Here is a 17886-nt window from a genome sequence, read left to right on the forward strand (position 1 = left end):
TTAGAATTTAAAACCACAATACTCCCATCAATTCTTTATTTTTTATATATTATTTTATTTATTGTATTTAATTTTTCTATTTTTCATATATTTAATTTAATAATAATATTATTTGTAAATCAAAATTTATACTTACCCTGTTGTCTCCAATACTACTTGGGCCGATTCCACCGAGGGTTCAACTGACGGACATAAGCGACTCTCAGAACACAGGATCTCCCCAACTGAACAATTTCCGGTACAGCATGAACAATTGTTGCTGAAATTTATAAAAAAAAAATTACGTATTTGTATATAAATATATGTATATGGTTATTAATATATGGCTATTTACTTTTATTAATTTACTTGCTATGCCAACAGAATTACAAATGCATATAGCTTTCGTAAAATATTCTATTAGAGTAATATATGAAATGGTTGACTAAAATACAGGAATTCTCAAAAAATATATTTTATGATACAAAGTTACAAGTTCTTATATTTGACAAATAAATTCGTATTAATTTAAAATATCTAATTAAAATAATTTATTTCTTTAACTATATGTCTTAATGTTTGTTGTTGTTTCTTTAATTGTACTCACGAGAGCTGAGCCGTACAGGTGCCGTTGATGTTAACGTAACCAGAGTTGCAAGTGCATACTCCATGCAGGTCACAACTGCCATTTACACAAGTATCTGGACATGGCTTAAAACACATAAATGGCTTGGAAGCATCTCTTACATATCCCTTTAGGCAGGCACACTCGTTAGGTTTTTCACAATATCCATTGATACAACTTTCTAAACATGTTGCCTTACATATACCATTGTCCATGTCATATCCATCATTGCAACGGCATTCATCTGGTCTTACACAATGTCCATTTATGCAATTGTCACATTTAGGTGCACATTCGTTGCTATTTATCGATTTGTATCCTAATTCACATTCACAGGTATTTGGTGCGATGCATGCCGCATTAACACAAGATGGATCACAATGAGGTGTACAGATAGATGGTTCTAATGGTGTCTTTTTATATCCAGCAGAACAAGTGCATGTATTTGGAGCTGTACATTGTCCGTTTATGCATATTTCAGTACATACAGGTTCACAGATGTCATCCACCATATTATAACCCTCATTACACCGGCATTCATCAGGTCTAATGCAAATCCCATTAATACAATTGCTACATTTTGGTTTACAGATTGATGAAGTTACTCCTTCATATCCAATATTACAAGCACAAGTATTAGGTGCCACACAGGTAGCATTTACACATGTTGATTCACAAATAGGCACGCAAGAAAACCGATCTACCAAGCTATTGGTGTATCCAGGAAGGCATGTACATGTGTTAGGCGCTACACATTTTCCGTTAGTGCATGTCGTAGTGCACACAGGCTCACACAACCCACGTTCCATAGCATAGCCCCCATTACAACGACACATATTTGGTCCCACGCAAGCTCCGTTAGAACAATTATCACATTTAGGTTCACATGTTGTTTCAGTAACACGTTCGTATCCTTCATAGCAAGCACAAATATTGGGTTCTACGCAGGCACCATTTTCACAATTTACTTCGCAATAAGGAAAGCACGTAAGTGGATCTGATTCACTATTTCTAAATCCATGATTACACGTACACATATTCGGGGCGGTGCATTCTCCATTTACACAAGGTTTATCGCATATAGGCCTACACGCCCCATCAACCATAGCATAACCTTCATGACATCTACAATTATTAGGTCCAATACAATCTCCATTGGAGCATGAGTCACATTGCGGCTGGCAAACTGTCGAATTGAGGTATTCGTAGCCAGCATCACATATGCATTGGTTTGGTCCACGACATTTGCCATTGATGCATGGATCTGAACATGCAGGTACACATTTGCCAAATTCATCTCTATAGCCTGGGTTACATTTACAAATGTTATACGCCGTACACTTTCCATTGATACAGTTTTTTTCACATATATCTCTTCGTATGATGCACCTGCCCCCCTTAGATACGTAAGGCGGTCGACATAAGCATTTGCCGGGAGCTACGCAGGTCCCGCTGCCACAGCCGCGACACTCCGGTTTGCATCGTCCTGTACTGACTTCGTATTCCCAATCATCGCAGCACATTAATACTACTTGCTGAAAATTAAAAAAGTAGACATTGAACGAAAATCGATTATAAAAATAACAATTGTGCATGCTCATCTCTTTTATAATGCCTTTTACAGAAAGTAATAAATTATTTTATCGTTGTTTTTTATATTTCAAAGAAATATGCGAATGTAAAGGTTTCTAAGAAGGAATAAAGGATAAAAATTCAAACAATGATAATCAAATCGAATAATAATTAGGATGTCATTTTTTCTCCAAAAATCATTTCACGAACAGGACGTCTGGTTTACCTAATAATGGAGAATACAAATTTTACATTAGGTTATTCCCCTCGCTTAAATATATTACTGCCTTTTATTTGATTAGATCAGAGAAACTATTTCAAAAGTACTAAATTAATACTGAACTCTACAATAATATTACTTTTGACAACATTCTTAAATATTGTACTGTTTCTCAAGTATTTATATAAATGTAAATTGCCCCCTGAAGCTTTATCTCAAATTTAAATAAATACGTTACGCGTATAAACATATATCACAATTATTTTCATAAGCTTTATTTATCCTTAATTAGAGTTATCGAGTGGTATCAAAGCAACCGTTGACTCACATTGCGCGGCCTGAAACAAATAAAGTTCTAGTTAGTTTTATATTGCTTTGCAAAATATTGCGTGAAAATCATAAAATATTGCTATTATTAGCTTCACGTTGTATCCCGCACATAGTAGGATACTCAGAGGGAACCTGGGACATGGGAACCTACGTTCCCATTAAACACTTCCGGTGTCCCCCTTTTCGCCGAATTCTGGAGGTATTGCACTTAACTTTGTGGGAACTCAACGCCGCGCTTTATTTCGTTACCAGAGTTTTTTCGTTAAATTCCTAACTAACTTTTAAATTATATCTGGCGTTTATTTATTTTTCTTAATGTTACAATTATAATAATATAATTTATATTTAGAATTTAAAAAGAATCTTTTGTTTACTCTGACATTTCTACTCACTATCACAAGTTATTTACATAATATTAAAAACTTAAACTTTTGCCTTAAAGGATAATTTTCAAAGTAAATCAATCATAATTCTATTAAAAAAAACAAAACAATCAACAACAACAAACACTCACTTGAGCAACCTCTTGCAAACTCCCTCGTCTCCCTCACGAAGAGAGAGACAGGCAGGTGCCACAGCAAATATCACCAGTAACGAAGGAAGTTTCATTATTAACATCGAATTTCCGATCCGGCGGTCACACCAACACTGTACAAAGGATACAAATTCGCGATAGCCTTTATCACATCCGTTTGTGCAATAAATTATTCCATGCAATATTTTCCCACAAACAGTTATTTATAATTAATAAATTTATTATTAATATAATATGACACGAACGTTCCCAGTGAGAGATCATCATTAACTAAACGGTCGTACCGCAAGAACTACCCCGAAAATGTAAACGTTATACAGGATGTTGTGCGCTGTGAATAATTATTTTCTATCGTTAAATTAGTTGGCGACCTCTTTGTTTATAATCCGCCGCCTTAAAGTTCATATTTGTAAAAGAAAGCGAAGTTTTCGCGTTACTCATATTTGCACAGATTAGTTAATAGCCGAGATATTAGTGATAATTAATGTATGAATCAATGGTTAGCTTGTTTTTTTCCGTAAATAATTTGTATTGTAATATATGTAACGTATTTTGTTTCATTTCTTGCTTCTTCTAGCTTCACGCAGGTTGCGAAAAAAGCATAGTGTTGTGACTCTGCTTTCCAATTTTAGTCGAATTCTGGCATTGCTTGTTGAGATAATGAAACTAAAAAATATTTTATTTCAAATGGGAATCGAACTTGCCGAGTTTACAGTCCCACGCTTGTGCACCTGCGCCACGACTGACATCTGTAAACTTAATTTATTTTAAAATTTAAATATCATTATATACGTTCATATATGAAATTCTTTATCATGAAACGAACATTAATAATCTGTAATAAATTTTACTCTTTTGCATAAGTCGTACCTTCTAAGCAAAATCTTAATTTTTTTAAAATTAAGTACCTTTCAGAATCATCAATAAATTGTACTTTTGTAGGAAAAGTTTTTGAAATCACAATATAAACATATACATTTTTTAATCCAATAATTAAGTAAATACAGAATTTTTAGAACTTTCCAATGCCACAACAGATTTGCCATGTTAAGTATAGAAAAAATAAAAAAAAATGCTTATAAAAAGAGACATATTGAATAAAATTCTCTGCCAGTAGAGTGTCTGTGCGAAGAACAATAACATTTTGCATAGCGCCGGCGTGTTTATAGACTTCCGGCGCTGCGTAGTGTATGCGCGAGTAGATAAAGACGAGATGTGAATAAACACACGGTGCAACGCTCCCACAAACCCGTTATATATTATACATATTATTAATAAATCTAATAATAATAGAGAGAAAGCTTAATATACAGTATTTTACGACATAATATTAGGGTTCCGCAGTTCAAAATGTAAAAGTGGAACCTTTATATGACGAGTTTGTTGCCCGTCTGTTCATCTGTCTAGTTTATTCATCTCAAGATAGCATAAAGTGATACTTTATGCAATGATCTGAAATTAATATAAAATAAATAGATCTATAGTCCCTTGAAGCACAGAGGTGTGTGGAAGCACAGAAAAAAATTTTGAAAACTTCCCGTTGACCTAGAACCCTGATGATTGGTAGGGAACCCTAGGTGGATGAGCCTGACTCGCACTCAGCCGGTTCTTTATTATAAATTAAAAATCGTTCGCCTAATTTAATGATTTTTCCTAAAAAATATTTTTTAAACCGAGCCAATATTATGAAAAGATTTACTATAATTATTGGACCACTGTTCACTCGTTTTTAACCGATTTTAGTTGTTTGATAGCGCAAGTCTTCCCTTTTATCTCATGTAGGCAAAAGTAAAGTGGCCCAGATGCTTATCTTATTCTAGCTAATTATCTCTCGAAACGCAATATTTTTAAAATAGACGAAAGGTTAAAAAAGTAAATGTATTTATAAAGAATTTAAGTATAAACTAAGTATACTATAAAAACATATAATTTCATAAATAGTTAATATCACAAAGTCATAATCCACACTCGACATTTCGAAAACATAAAAAAATATTTATTAACATTTCTGTACTTGAAAATTATTAAATGAAGCCGATACATTTTAATATTTTAAAAGATTTCGTTAATTATAACCAAAAATTAAAATTTCGCCATCCAATTTACTGGCTAACAATACATTTTGATACGGAACCTAAACTTCGTTTGATTCAATTACCTATATAACTATTACTAAATTTTTAAAATATTCTATAAATGTATCATCAAAGTTTTTCGTGCTCGAATTCTATTTGGCTCGGCAATAGCTTTTCGGCTGATCGTTCGTTGACATCTTCGATATCTTCGTAAAGCTCATCATTTGGTCGAGTATCTTGATAGTTTCTATTCATTAGAGTATCAGGAAGAGTGTAAACAACGCTGCCATAGGCGTCCATACCTAATGAAAGAATGAAAAAAAAAATAATATTCATTCTTTAAATATGAATAGAAAGTCATATTTACGACTGAACATGTTGCCACATTATAAAAAGAAATGGTAGTAAAGAGAGGTCCTTCACAATAACTCACTTTTCTTCCAACGGCAGCAGTAGTCCAACGTGGACGCAGCTTATGTCGCGGTAGCTGATGCTACAATAAATAAGTAAATAAAACAGTAACGAAAAGCTTACCTGTATTTACATTCTTTGCATGGTATTCATTTCGCTTTCTCCACATATGCAATATCACAACTATGGATAGAGTGAGTAAAATCGTACCCAGGCAAGCCCACAGCACCCACGCCAACTCCAATCCAGCCAATCTAGAAATATAACATTCTTTATGCACGTATATTTTGCTAGGTAATCAGAAAGCTTGGTAAATAGAGTAATTATAGATTTTCGTTAGGATTAGAGAACAAACGTATGTCCAACCAGAGCGTAGATGGACTTACAAAATCATAAAAATTATCAATATTTTTCAGAATGGACTTTAAAACTACAATAATCGCATTCAATTAAAAATTCAATTACTATTACATTTTGATACTTACCCTGTTGTCGACAATACTACTTGCGCTGATTCCACCGAAGGACTAACTGAATGGCATAAGTGATCAGAACACAAGATCTCCTCAACTGAACAATTACTTTCACAGCAGCTACAATTCACGCTAAAATTTTAAAAAAGTTTAATGGTAATGTGAATGAAAGTACATTTTAATATTTCTAGAATTAGAATAAACATTTAATTAAAGTAGCATTAAATATGACCGATAAGAAATAATACTATAATATTTATTTCCTTAAATATACTTACGAGAGCTGAGCCGTACAGGTGCCGTTGATGTTAAAGTAACCAGAGTTGCAAGCGCATACTCCATGTAGGTCACAACTGCCATTTACACAAGTATCTGGACATGGCTTAAAACACGTAAAAGGCTTGGAAGCATCTCTTAAATATCCCTTTAGGCAGGCACACTCGTTAGGTTTTTCACAATATCCATTGATACAACTTTCTGAACATGTTGCCTTACATATACCATTATCCATCTCATATCCATCATTGCAATGGCATTCATCTGGTTTTACACAATGTCCGTTTAAGCAATTGTCACATTTAGGTGCACATTCATTGCTATTTATCGATTTATAGCCCGATTCACATTCACAAGTGTTTGGTGCTATACAAGATGCATTTACACACGATGGATCACAATGAGGTGTACAAATAGATGGTTCTACTGGACTTTTTTTATATCCAGTAGAACAAGTGCATGTATTTGGAGCTGTGCATTGACCGTTTATGCATATTTTAGAACATACAGGTTCACAGATGTCATCCACCAAATTATAGCCCTCATTACACCGGCATTCATCAGGTCTAATGCAAATCCCATTAATGCAATTGCTACATTTTGGTTTACATATTGATGAAGTGATTTCTTCATATCCGATATTACAAGCGCAAGTATTAGGTGCCACACAGGTAGCATTTATACATGTTGATTCACAAATGGGCACGCAAGAAAACCGATCTACCAAGCTATTGGTGTATCCAGGAAGGCATGTACATGTGTTAGGCGCTACACATTTTCCGTTGGTGCATGTCGTAGTGCACACAGGCTCACACAATCCACGTTCCATAGCATAGCCCTCATTACAACGACACATATTTGGTCCCACGCAAGCTCCGTTAGAACAATTATCACATTTAGGTTCGCATTTTGATTCAGTTAAACGTACGTACCCTTCATCGCAAATGCAAGTATTCGGTGCTACACAGGAAGCATTTTCACAACTCAGTTCGCAGTGAGGGAGACATGTTAGTGGATCTGATTCACTATTTCTAAATCCATGATTACACGTACACATATTCGGGGCGGTACAGTCCCCATATACGCAAGGTTTATCGCATATAGGCCTACATGCACCCTCGACCATGGTATATCCTTTATGACATCTACATTTATTAGGCTCAATACAATCTCCATTGGCACATGAATCACATTTTGGCTGACAAACCGTTGAATTGAAATATTCATAGCCCGCTTCGCATACGCATTGGTTTGGTTCATGACATTTTCCATTGATGCATGGATTTGAGCATTCAGGTATACAAACGTATTCACTTTCAGCTCGATATCCTGGGTTACATTTACAGGTATTAGGTGCTGTGCATGTTCCATTTATACACTTCTTTTCGCATGTATCTTTTCTTATGACACACCTGCCGCCCTTAGACACATACGGCGGATGACAAAGACATTCACCGGGAGCTATACATGTACCATTGCCGCAACCGCGGCACTCTGGTTTACATTGATCTGTTTTGAAATCATATTCCCAGTCATCACAACACATTAACCCTCCTTTCTGAAAGTAAAATATTCTGAAGTTAGAAATCTGTTATAAACTTAAAATTATAGACACGCCTGTCGCTTGAAAATTTTTATTCCCCTCTAAATTTCACAAATATTTTACTTGTATTATTTTCAAATTCCGCACAGAGGTACTTGATGTCCGATTTTTGAACTTCGTCCAACAGAAATATATAAAAATGAACTGACTATTGGTGAGAAATTTAGTAAATACATTATGCGTCTAAATATATGTTACAAATATTGTCATAAAATTTATCCTTAATTGAAGTCGATCAAGTAGTATCAAAGCAACTGTTGACTCACGCTGCGCGATCTGAAACAAGTGAAAGTTTTACAATAAAGCTTAATGTATTATTCTAACTAAGTCTTTATTTGTAATAAGAAATAAGCTATAAAGAAATTAAACGCCAACATTAGCCCAACAACTACCTATAAAAATATTCTATGATAGATATATCGTACCTAGTATGAGGTAATTAGATACTACGTTAGACACAAATACAATTTATATTTATATATATTTTATTTATATACAATTTATATACAATTTATAACTGTGCGCAGAATATAGATTTAAAATATAAGAGCTCTCCGAAATTTGAGCGCAAAAATATTAATGTCAAACATTAAAAACAATATGCCTAAATATGTATTAGTTGAGTCGCTGTCGTTGAGTGCTGCTTAACAAAAATAAAATTCCACATCCGAACCAATAAGGTATCATAACATATGGTTAGTAATGCTACTAAAATTGATATCATTATAAAAAAAAGGTTTAAGTGCGAGTCTGATACTTCCGTTCCGTATCAATTACAGGATTGTATAACAACGAGAAATATAAAAACACCTCAAAATATGTTAAAAATTAAGCCTTAATACGTGTTCATCGCTTTACTGTCCAGAAAAGTTCCAGGAATAATAAGCCAAATCATAATTTAAAATTTATTCACAATCCTTTGAAAATGCTAATATTATCACAAATATATTCCTGTATTATTATGAAGCATATAAAAAATAAGCTTTTCAATTAATTTAGAATGACTTAAACCAAATCAAACAAAACAACACTCACAAAAGCTTGCTCTTGCAAACTCCCTCGTCTCCCTCGCGAAGAGAAAGACAAGCAGGTGCTACAGCAAATATCACTATTAAAAAACGAAACTTCATCATTAGCTTCCAAACAATGATTTGATGGTCACACAAGAATCTTATAAATTGCTTTATCATATGTTTTATTTCTTCAATATACATATATTTGTATTTTGATCAATAATTAATTATTTCATAAAAACAATTTCTCTTAAATTTTAAACTTATAAAAGTTTTTGACAAAGCACGATTATTACTCTTGAAACAGTATTAGTAACTAAATAGCTCTGTTAGAATTACCCCGAAAATATAAACGTTATACAGCATGTTGTGTGTTTTGTTTGTCGTATATTACTTTGTTTTCAATATTTCAGCTAAATATGTACTTTCTTCGTAAAAAAAAAATTAAACCTAAAGCTTAAACTGGGAACTAGGATTTAATCTTCGATTTTTTATAATAAAAAATCGGTCAAGCGCGAGTCAAATTATCTATTGATAACAAAGTTCAAAATATTATACGAGTAATATAGGACACGATATCTATTACACTAACTTCTAACAACCACAATATCTAAATAAAAAAATATATGTAAAATCAAATTTTGCACATAGAATACCCACGAACGGTTCACTAACTCATTAATATTCTGTTAACGTCAAACTAAATCGTATACCATTAATTGGCCACCATTTAAATTCTGATCGTTTCAACACGGCCTTAATAAAAAACAGGACAGGCAATAAAAAAAAATATTTTCATTTAGTTTTAATATATACTAGATATATTTTTTTGTATCTTCACGGTGTATCCCGCATATAACAGGAATACGGAGGCATTGCGCGTTGAGTGACGGAACACTACACTAGGTTTATTTATGGACTTATCGTACGAGCGCCCACCATATTGTAGAAAGAGAATTTTGAAGTATCATAATTCAAGACAAAACTTAAACTAACTCTACCGAACTCGATAGTGATATAAAAATGATTTTAGACTACCTTTTAATAAACTAAAAAATTTACGAAAAAACAACATTTAATTTTTTACAACATCCTATATATATGCATTTCCATTGAAGCGCTTATCAAATATGATTACAAATAAATGAACCTTTTGTTAACATTTAATTAATAGAACCTCTGTTTCAAAATTAATGATAAATTACTATTTAAACGCAACAAATGCATAATGTTATTATTGTAAGTTACTTTGTTAATTACATATTATCTAGCTACCTTACATATTTTTCATAATTACCATATCTATCTATATATATAAAATCGAAAGGTCACTCACTCATCACGAAATCTCAGAAACTACATGTGCTAGGAATCTGAAATTTTACATAGGAGTTACTTGTAGGACGTAGGTGCTCGCTAAGAATTCTCGCTCGCGGGAATTTGTAATATTCGACTTCTAAGGGGTTGTTTTTGGGGTTGAAAGTTTGTATGAAACTTCGTTACTAATGACATTTGTCTTTGTCATTCGTTACTAAATGCTAGGAATCTCAAATTTTGCACAGACGTCACTAGGACGTAGCCATGGAGACAGAAATTAATAATAACATAGTTCACGCGGGTAAAACCGCGAGCGGGCCGCTAGTGTTTAATATAATTATTAAGCTATCGATATATCAAATTGTTAGCGGTATTTCTATGTGAAAAGGCTTTGAATGCCCACAGTTAGCATTCTCACCGATGTAAAACCAAAAATTTGCTAGTCGTGTACCAGCTAATTTGCGAGTCGGTGGTCGTTCGGAAAGATTCCTTCTATCTATATTCTATCTATATATAATAAACCGGAAGAGTTTGTTGGTTTAAGCGCAAAGATCTCTGGATCTACTAGTTCGATTTACTTTTTGTTTGTTTTGTATGAAAGCTGCATTCTTCAAGAGTGCTATAGGGCATAGATAGGAAGCCTTAGTGGGTTTAAATAACGAAATAACAATTTATTTTTATTTTTTTTATATTTCCTGCTCCTGATTTCTAATTATTATATTTACTTCAAAATATTCTTTGTATTGTCAAAAAAAGCAAAAAGTCATTTAAATTATTAATTAATTATAATTATTACAGGTTTATTATACTTTCTAAGAAAGTTAACATATCCTAAATACAATTATTTTTCTATTTAAGTTATTAAAAATTTCGATAAAGCAACGAGGCGATTATGAATTTGTAAAGTAAAGGATGCGTGTTAAAATTTTCAGATTTTTATTTAATAAGTTTGTTTTATATTATAGCAATTTCCTCAAAAGCTATAAGTATAGACTACAGCCTTATTAAAGGGCTTTCTCACATGAAAAGAATTTATCAATTGGATAATTTAGTTCCAGAGATTAAAGCGTTAAACCAAACATATAGAACTATAGATTATACGGAAATTATTTAACATATTATGTATTATTTGAAATATGATGCAATGAAAACACTATTAATCTAACATTACAATAAATTACAGTACAATTTCAAATCGAAGTTTCCTATTAGATAAATTAAAATGTTATACATACATGTACATATATTATTTGCTAATTAATGATTGCATCATTATCATTACAACTTTATGAAAGGACAATATTTTAGAAACCATTTGTGTTATGAACTTTCCAGAATTGAATCTGAACCGTTTTAGATAAAATGTTCACACTTCTATTCAACTAAATCATGAAAATTAACACTAATTAAAATTGGTAGGTGTAATTATTATTACATTACTATATTATATATCTACTAATGACTATATGAGGCCAGTGGTGGCGGAGGGGCACAGAGTTTGACTGTCAAACCAACTGGTTGTAGGTTCGATCCCCACTCGAGGAGATGAAATATTTATTTAAATTTATATTTCCATTTCTTCGCTCTAGTATCGAGATATTTCATTCTTTTATAAAATATCGTTATATTTTCAATACTTTGGATAATTATTTCTTTTGATTTTGAAGCTTTAATTTTAGAATTATTTTCGCATTCCTAGGAATGAAAACAAATGAAATGTACTAAGATAAGCGCTTTAAAACACCGAAAATGTTACAATATATTAAAGTAAAATATCCCAACTTTATTTATATAAAAGTAGAAAAAAAATGGTTTTTTCATATACCAAGTTGTACAAAAGTCAAAGACAACCACTAGAAGTCACGCACGGGAGAGGATACACGTACCGATCTTCCGTAGGCACACCGGATCGTAAAGCGGATATATAATATACAATACACATATTATATAGAATTCCACAAAACTTTCTCATATTCAACATTAAATTATATGTATTTTATATATAAGGTCGTCGTGCGCAGCGATCACTATGGTTGTCGGTTCAATTATCATTCTGAGGAACGAATTATTTCACCTTTTTCTTGTGTGTAAAATGCGGTGTTAAATTCCAATAATATTAACAATATTTCAATAATTAGACAAAAAATGAAGAACGATTTTAACACTAGGTTCCCTCTGTCTATCCTGCTATATACGGGAAGTAGATTTTTGTATTTCACGCATTTGATATCATTTTATTGCCTTATTGGAACTTTTAGTTGCGGTTTTAGTAAAATATTTCACAACAAAGATATATGAACAAACACTATTTAACATGCAACGTCTATTTTTTATCGAACGTGTTCTATTTACCTCAAAACAATATTGTGGTTAATTATAACATAATACAAATAGCTTTTTTTTATATTAAAGAAAAAATAAATCATTTTTATTTATAAAAAACTTAACAGTCGATTAAAAAACATGGAGACTGGTCACTAAATACCTCATAGATATTATTTATATGTAAATAAGTTTCTTAACGCCATCTCTCTTAATCTTGGATGTACCAATATGTCTAGGGGAACTTGGACTGTAGCTTTGAACAAATATTTCTCTTCGAGTGGGAATCGAACCCATAACCTGTCGGGCTTACAGTCACACACCTATGTCCCTGCGCCATGACTGGCTTCTAACATAAAGGATTCTAACTTCAATGTTAGTATTTCTTAACATTATTTTGTTTATATTTATAATTGTATAATTAAAGTGTGTAGGGTTGTCAATACTAACAACAATAAATAAATATTTATGTTAAAGTACTTTTTTTTATATTCACAGATTTAGGAAGAAGTCGAACTACACTTAAAACTTCCATGTCCTACGTATGTCAGTGAAACTGTGTTTTGAGTGCCGACAGTGTAGCACCATTTATTTTTAAAGGACGAGATCTACGTTCTATACTAGTGTTTAAAAGGTGAAGAGTTTGTCTGTTTGAACGCATCTCAGAAACTACTCGTTCGAAAAATTCCTAGTCCGTTTATCGATGAAGGCTTTATGCTTTATAACGTTAGCCATTTCATCTTTCATTGTAACTTAACTCTTTTCATTAGACCATAGGAATAAGGCCACAGGAATATTAATTAATTAAAAAAAAAAATCTTTAATGTCATTGCAAAAGAAGCTTTTCTTATTAATACGTGCATACCCTAGTTGGCAACTTAAGCAAACTGCATAAATCATTCATTTAACATCAAATGCGTCAACTTGATTACGCACACGGCGCACAATAAACATCCTGCCATGATACTGAGCCTGACCCGAATACAACTACATTTATATAATATATTCCATTTTCTTATTGTCACGTAAAGCTTCTAGATGTGTTGGTGACTCTTATAGAGCTGATAGAGATTTTAGAGTTAAGAGTTTAGGTTCGAGAACACTTGCCTACCACCAGGCTGGAATAACATTAAGAAGAAACCTTATTATAGTATACACATTGCACAGTACAGTACAGCACTACCCCAAGTGTTGCTTTACTTAAATATATTTTGGAGTTATGAGCATTATTTTTTGAGAAAACTAACCAATACTCACCCACATACGCCATCTAGGCAGCGTCCTGCAGGATCACAAGATCGACAGTTATCTGGACAACATACTCCTTGCTCATTTTTCTGGTAACCTTCTCTGCAAACGCAATTACCGGGCGCTATACAGTTACCGAAGTCACATCCTGGACACTCAGGCTCACATTTATCCCCACTTTTGGTATATCCCACCAAACATTCACATACATTGGGAGTTTTACAAACTCCATTGGAACAAGATTCACATTTTGGTAAGCAAGTACCATTAACTTTATTAAATCCTTCGTTGCAGGCACATGTGTTATTAGCTTTGCATATTCCGTTTTGACATGGTGGGTCACAAATTGGATTTACACAGCTTTTCTGAATAGGATCCAGAATAGCAGGAGGTTCACAATAGCATTCTTCTGGCCTAATACATATACCTCCTTTGCAACCCATAGTGCATTGGGGCGAACATTTGTCACTCTCACTTCCGTACTCCCAACCCTTGCAGCAAACTGCCTGGTTCACAGTTGATTTGTATGTCTGAAAGTAAAAAAATATATTGTTATTAGCTTCCTCATTGTATCCAGCAGAGTAGGCAGAGGGAAACTGGTGTTAAGATAAAAAAATTTACATATATTTAACATGACTATTCCAAAGTACCTTTACGAAAATTTATATTGTACCTAAATATTAGGTACTATAGAACAAGAAAAATTGATTAACAACATAAATAAGATGTAACAAGCGTGTAAGAATTTAGAAGATTTGACTCTGACCACTGAGCCATATGTATGTTGTTTTATATGGCTTAGTGATCAGAGCGATTCTTTCCAAAAGGCGCAGGTTCAAATATCACTACGTTTTATGTTTTCTAAAAACATGTATAGGACAAGGAAATTTACTTATTCAGTTCAATATATTTATCAAATTATGTGTCAGCTTCACGCTGTATCCCGCACACAGCAGGTTAGGCAGAGGGAACCTAGTGTTACGACATTCTGTTGCCCACTTTCTTTGTGTATATCCTAAATGATTTGGTTAAATAAATAACTTAAGCCTACGCTCTACAGTTCTATCTACTCCGTAAACATTATAATGTATGTATATTATTTACCTCAGTTACTTTCTTTTTGACCGTACATTTTTTCCCCTTGCACCTTGTCCTGACAATTTTATATTTTAGTCTTGATTTTTGAACACTGGAAAGTAAAAAAGCAAATTAAACACAACAAATACAGAAATAATATAGACTAATAAAAATAAGTTTTTTTTTTAGGTTTACACTTAGCCCGCATATAGCATGGTATAGGTAAGCTATTATTACTCCGAGACATTGCGTGTTGAGTAGCGAAACATAACGCCGCGCTTTTTGCCTTGATACCAGAGCGAGGAAATGAAAATATTCTTAAGTAATAATTCATAGAGAGTAAGTCAGCGCACTGTCTTTATCTTAAAATCGCGAATTAGGATACCTGTTTGGTAAATTAAAAGCGAATTTTTGTTTGTAATATAACTAAGAGACATATCGATTTTCTGTTTATTTCGATTTATGTAAAAACAAATGCTTACTTTGAAATAATACTTATATATTATCTAATTTCACTATTATATTCCACGAAGAGACTCCAAACGTAAAAGTGCGCCCATTTGCCCCGACCTACTCTATATTTTTTATTTTTGTTTTTACAAGATCTAGTGGGTAGTGTCTTATATTTGATTTTTTAAATATAATTTATAATTGATAAATTCTCTACTTAATGCTTCCAATATTATATTTCTCTAATAATTAATACAAATTTTATATTGGACCATCAACTTCTTAGTTTTCCAAGTACTTTATCGTTATGTTGAATTACACAATATCTTTTCGTAAATTGTATGCAGCTTACGTATGATTCTAATGTAAAAGCTATCACTATAAAGTTTCATCTAAATCCGTTCAGTCGTTTTTGCGTGAAAGTTGAACTAACATCTATTCTCCAAAGCTTTTACATATGTAGTATTAGTTGTTAATAGGATATTATTATTATTGTTTTAACAAAAAATATCAACATTAAAAAAATAAAAAGAAAATATATATTTAACTTTACGGGCTTAATATACAAAAAGGTATTACACGATATTTACCTCACCGGTACAACACAAACGCCCGTATCATTCACGTTCAAAGTGTAAGCTGGAACTAAAAGCTCTTGGAAAAACACCATTAAAAAACACAAACTTTTTATATGCACTTTCATATTTTTCAACTTTGAAATATAATAATAAAAGTTGTCAAAATTTTTACTCTCACTTTCCAAGATCTTGTTGTTTTACTTTTTTAATTTATTTTTTTACTTATTTTTTTTATAATCACACACCACCACTTCTGTACAGCTGGGAATACAATATGAATACAATATAATTCAAATCACAACGCCTTCGTATCCTTTGAATATTAAAAGGCGCTACAAATAAAAGCTTTAAACTATTAGAATTAGGATTTAAATTGTATTGTTGTGTTAGAGAGAAAATAGATAAAGTATGCGTGAATTTCATTATCTGTTTTACTCTAGTTTTGTCTGCAATTATGGCCATTGACAGGTCTCACGCTCCAAAAATAAAAGGATATCGCATAAAAGCTAAAATATTCCTAGATTCTTCCTGCAGCTTGGACCTCGTGGTTTAATAGGAATAACTAAGAATTATGTATAACTTTCGAAGTTACCGAGGTAATGATCGCAGTGGCTTATACCGAAAAAGCTGACCTCATGTAATATATCCTACTTTTCCTCCTTAATGAATGAAATATACAACACAAAAATTATGTTTCAATTGGAATCAATAATTTCTGAGATTAACGAGTTTAAGCAAACGAACACTTTAGATTATATTATTAGTATATATTATTTTTATAGTAAAATAGGCAAGAGAGCTTTTGATCAGTACAACTAGACGAATCATTCCATATTTGCGGGTAAGTAAAAAAATAACTTAGGAACATTATAGTATATAGGGAAATTATAATATATAGTAACATTTATATTACAGTTTAATTTTCACAAAAAAAAATAGTCTGTTATAAGCTTAAACCCATACATAATCCATATAATACAATATATATCTAGACTGTAATCTACATCCGCGCTTTAGGCAGAAGCCCAGCATTACAAATTTGGACCAAAACAAGTTTATCTCTTGTCCTATATATGTTATTTAAAAATATCTATATTAATTTTATATTGTATTGTAAGTATAATATTAAATTATAGTAGCTTATTATTTCTTTCTTTCAATAAATATACCTACTTAATAAATATTAGCTGAAATAAGATTTTCAAAATCAAGTTCGTCTTTATTATATTCTTAAAGTATATTATGTATATATTTAAAAAAAAAAAACAAATGCATTGAATGAGTAAGAAAAAAAAATGTGTTACTTTAATTGATTAATGTACGACCGACTACAATTATTTATTTTGTTAACCAATGTTTCCATGTGAGTGGCCTATGTCTTTTAATGGAAATAAAAATATCTTTAACCATTATTTGACGTCCATTGCCTCCATTCACTCTCCGCCACAACGACCTTTAACGTATTATAAAACAATAAAGCTCCAAAAAAGTTTGCCAAAAGTAAGTACAAACTTTTTATAGCTTCTCTTTTTATCTTGCACATAGCAACGTAGACAGAGGGAACCTAAAAAGCTGTTCAGACGAGAGTGATTTAACTCAACGCCACGCTTTACCTGATGACCAGAGCGAAAAAATTAAAATATTGAATATTACATTCCCTCAAGTGAGAATCGAACCCTCAACCATCGTTGTCCTTGTAACCACGACGGGCTCAAGCTTCTTAAAAGAAACATTTTGAACATCTCAAGCTTTCTGTCAATCACTTCTATAAATAGAATATAG

At 32.2% G+C, this 17886-nt stretch overlaps 1 protein-coding gene across 1 annotated transcript in view; it reads right to left on the reverse strand.

Annotated features, from left to right (window-relative positions):
* Window positions 1–16361, reverse strand: part of LOC146538419 (uncharacterized) — a 17824-nt gene extending 1463 nt beyond the window's left edge. The window contains exons 1-11 of the mRNA XM_085187051.1: window positions 16117–16361; window positions 15104–15188; window positions 14009–14529; window positions 8366–8375; window positions 6499–8054; window positions 6233–6352; window positions 5871–6001; window positions 5469–5638; window positions 2725–2734; window positions 587–2231; window positions 137–259 (exon numbers count right to left, since the gene is read on the reverse strand). Of these exons, the coding sequence (XP_085043177.1) occupies window positions 137–259; window positions 587–2231; window positions 2725–2734; window positions 5469–5638; window positions 5871–6001; window positions 6233–6352; window positions 6499–8054; window positions 8366–8375; window positions 14009–14529; window positions 15104–15188; window positions 16117–16229 (4484 nt within the window). The 5' untranslated portion in view covers window positions 16230–16361. The remainder of the gene's footprint in view (window positions 1–136; window positions 260–586; window positions 2232–2724; window positions 2735–5468; window positions 5639–5870; window positions 6002–6232; window positions 6353–6498; window positions 8055–8365; window positions 8376–14008; window positions 14530–15103; window positions 15189–16116) is intronic.
* Window positions 16362–17886: the final 1525 nt, after the last annotated feature.

This window comes from Heliconius melpomene, chromosome 6, assembly GCF_056956725.1.
Source record: "Heliconius melpomene rosina isolate 202511_hmr_F chromosome 6, ASM5695672v1, whole genome shotgun sequence".
Lineage (NCBI taxonomy): Eukaryota > Metazoa > Arthropoda > Insecta > Lepidoptera > Nymphalidae > Heliconius > Heliconius melpomene.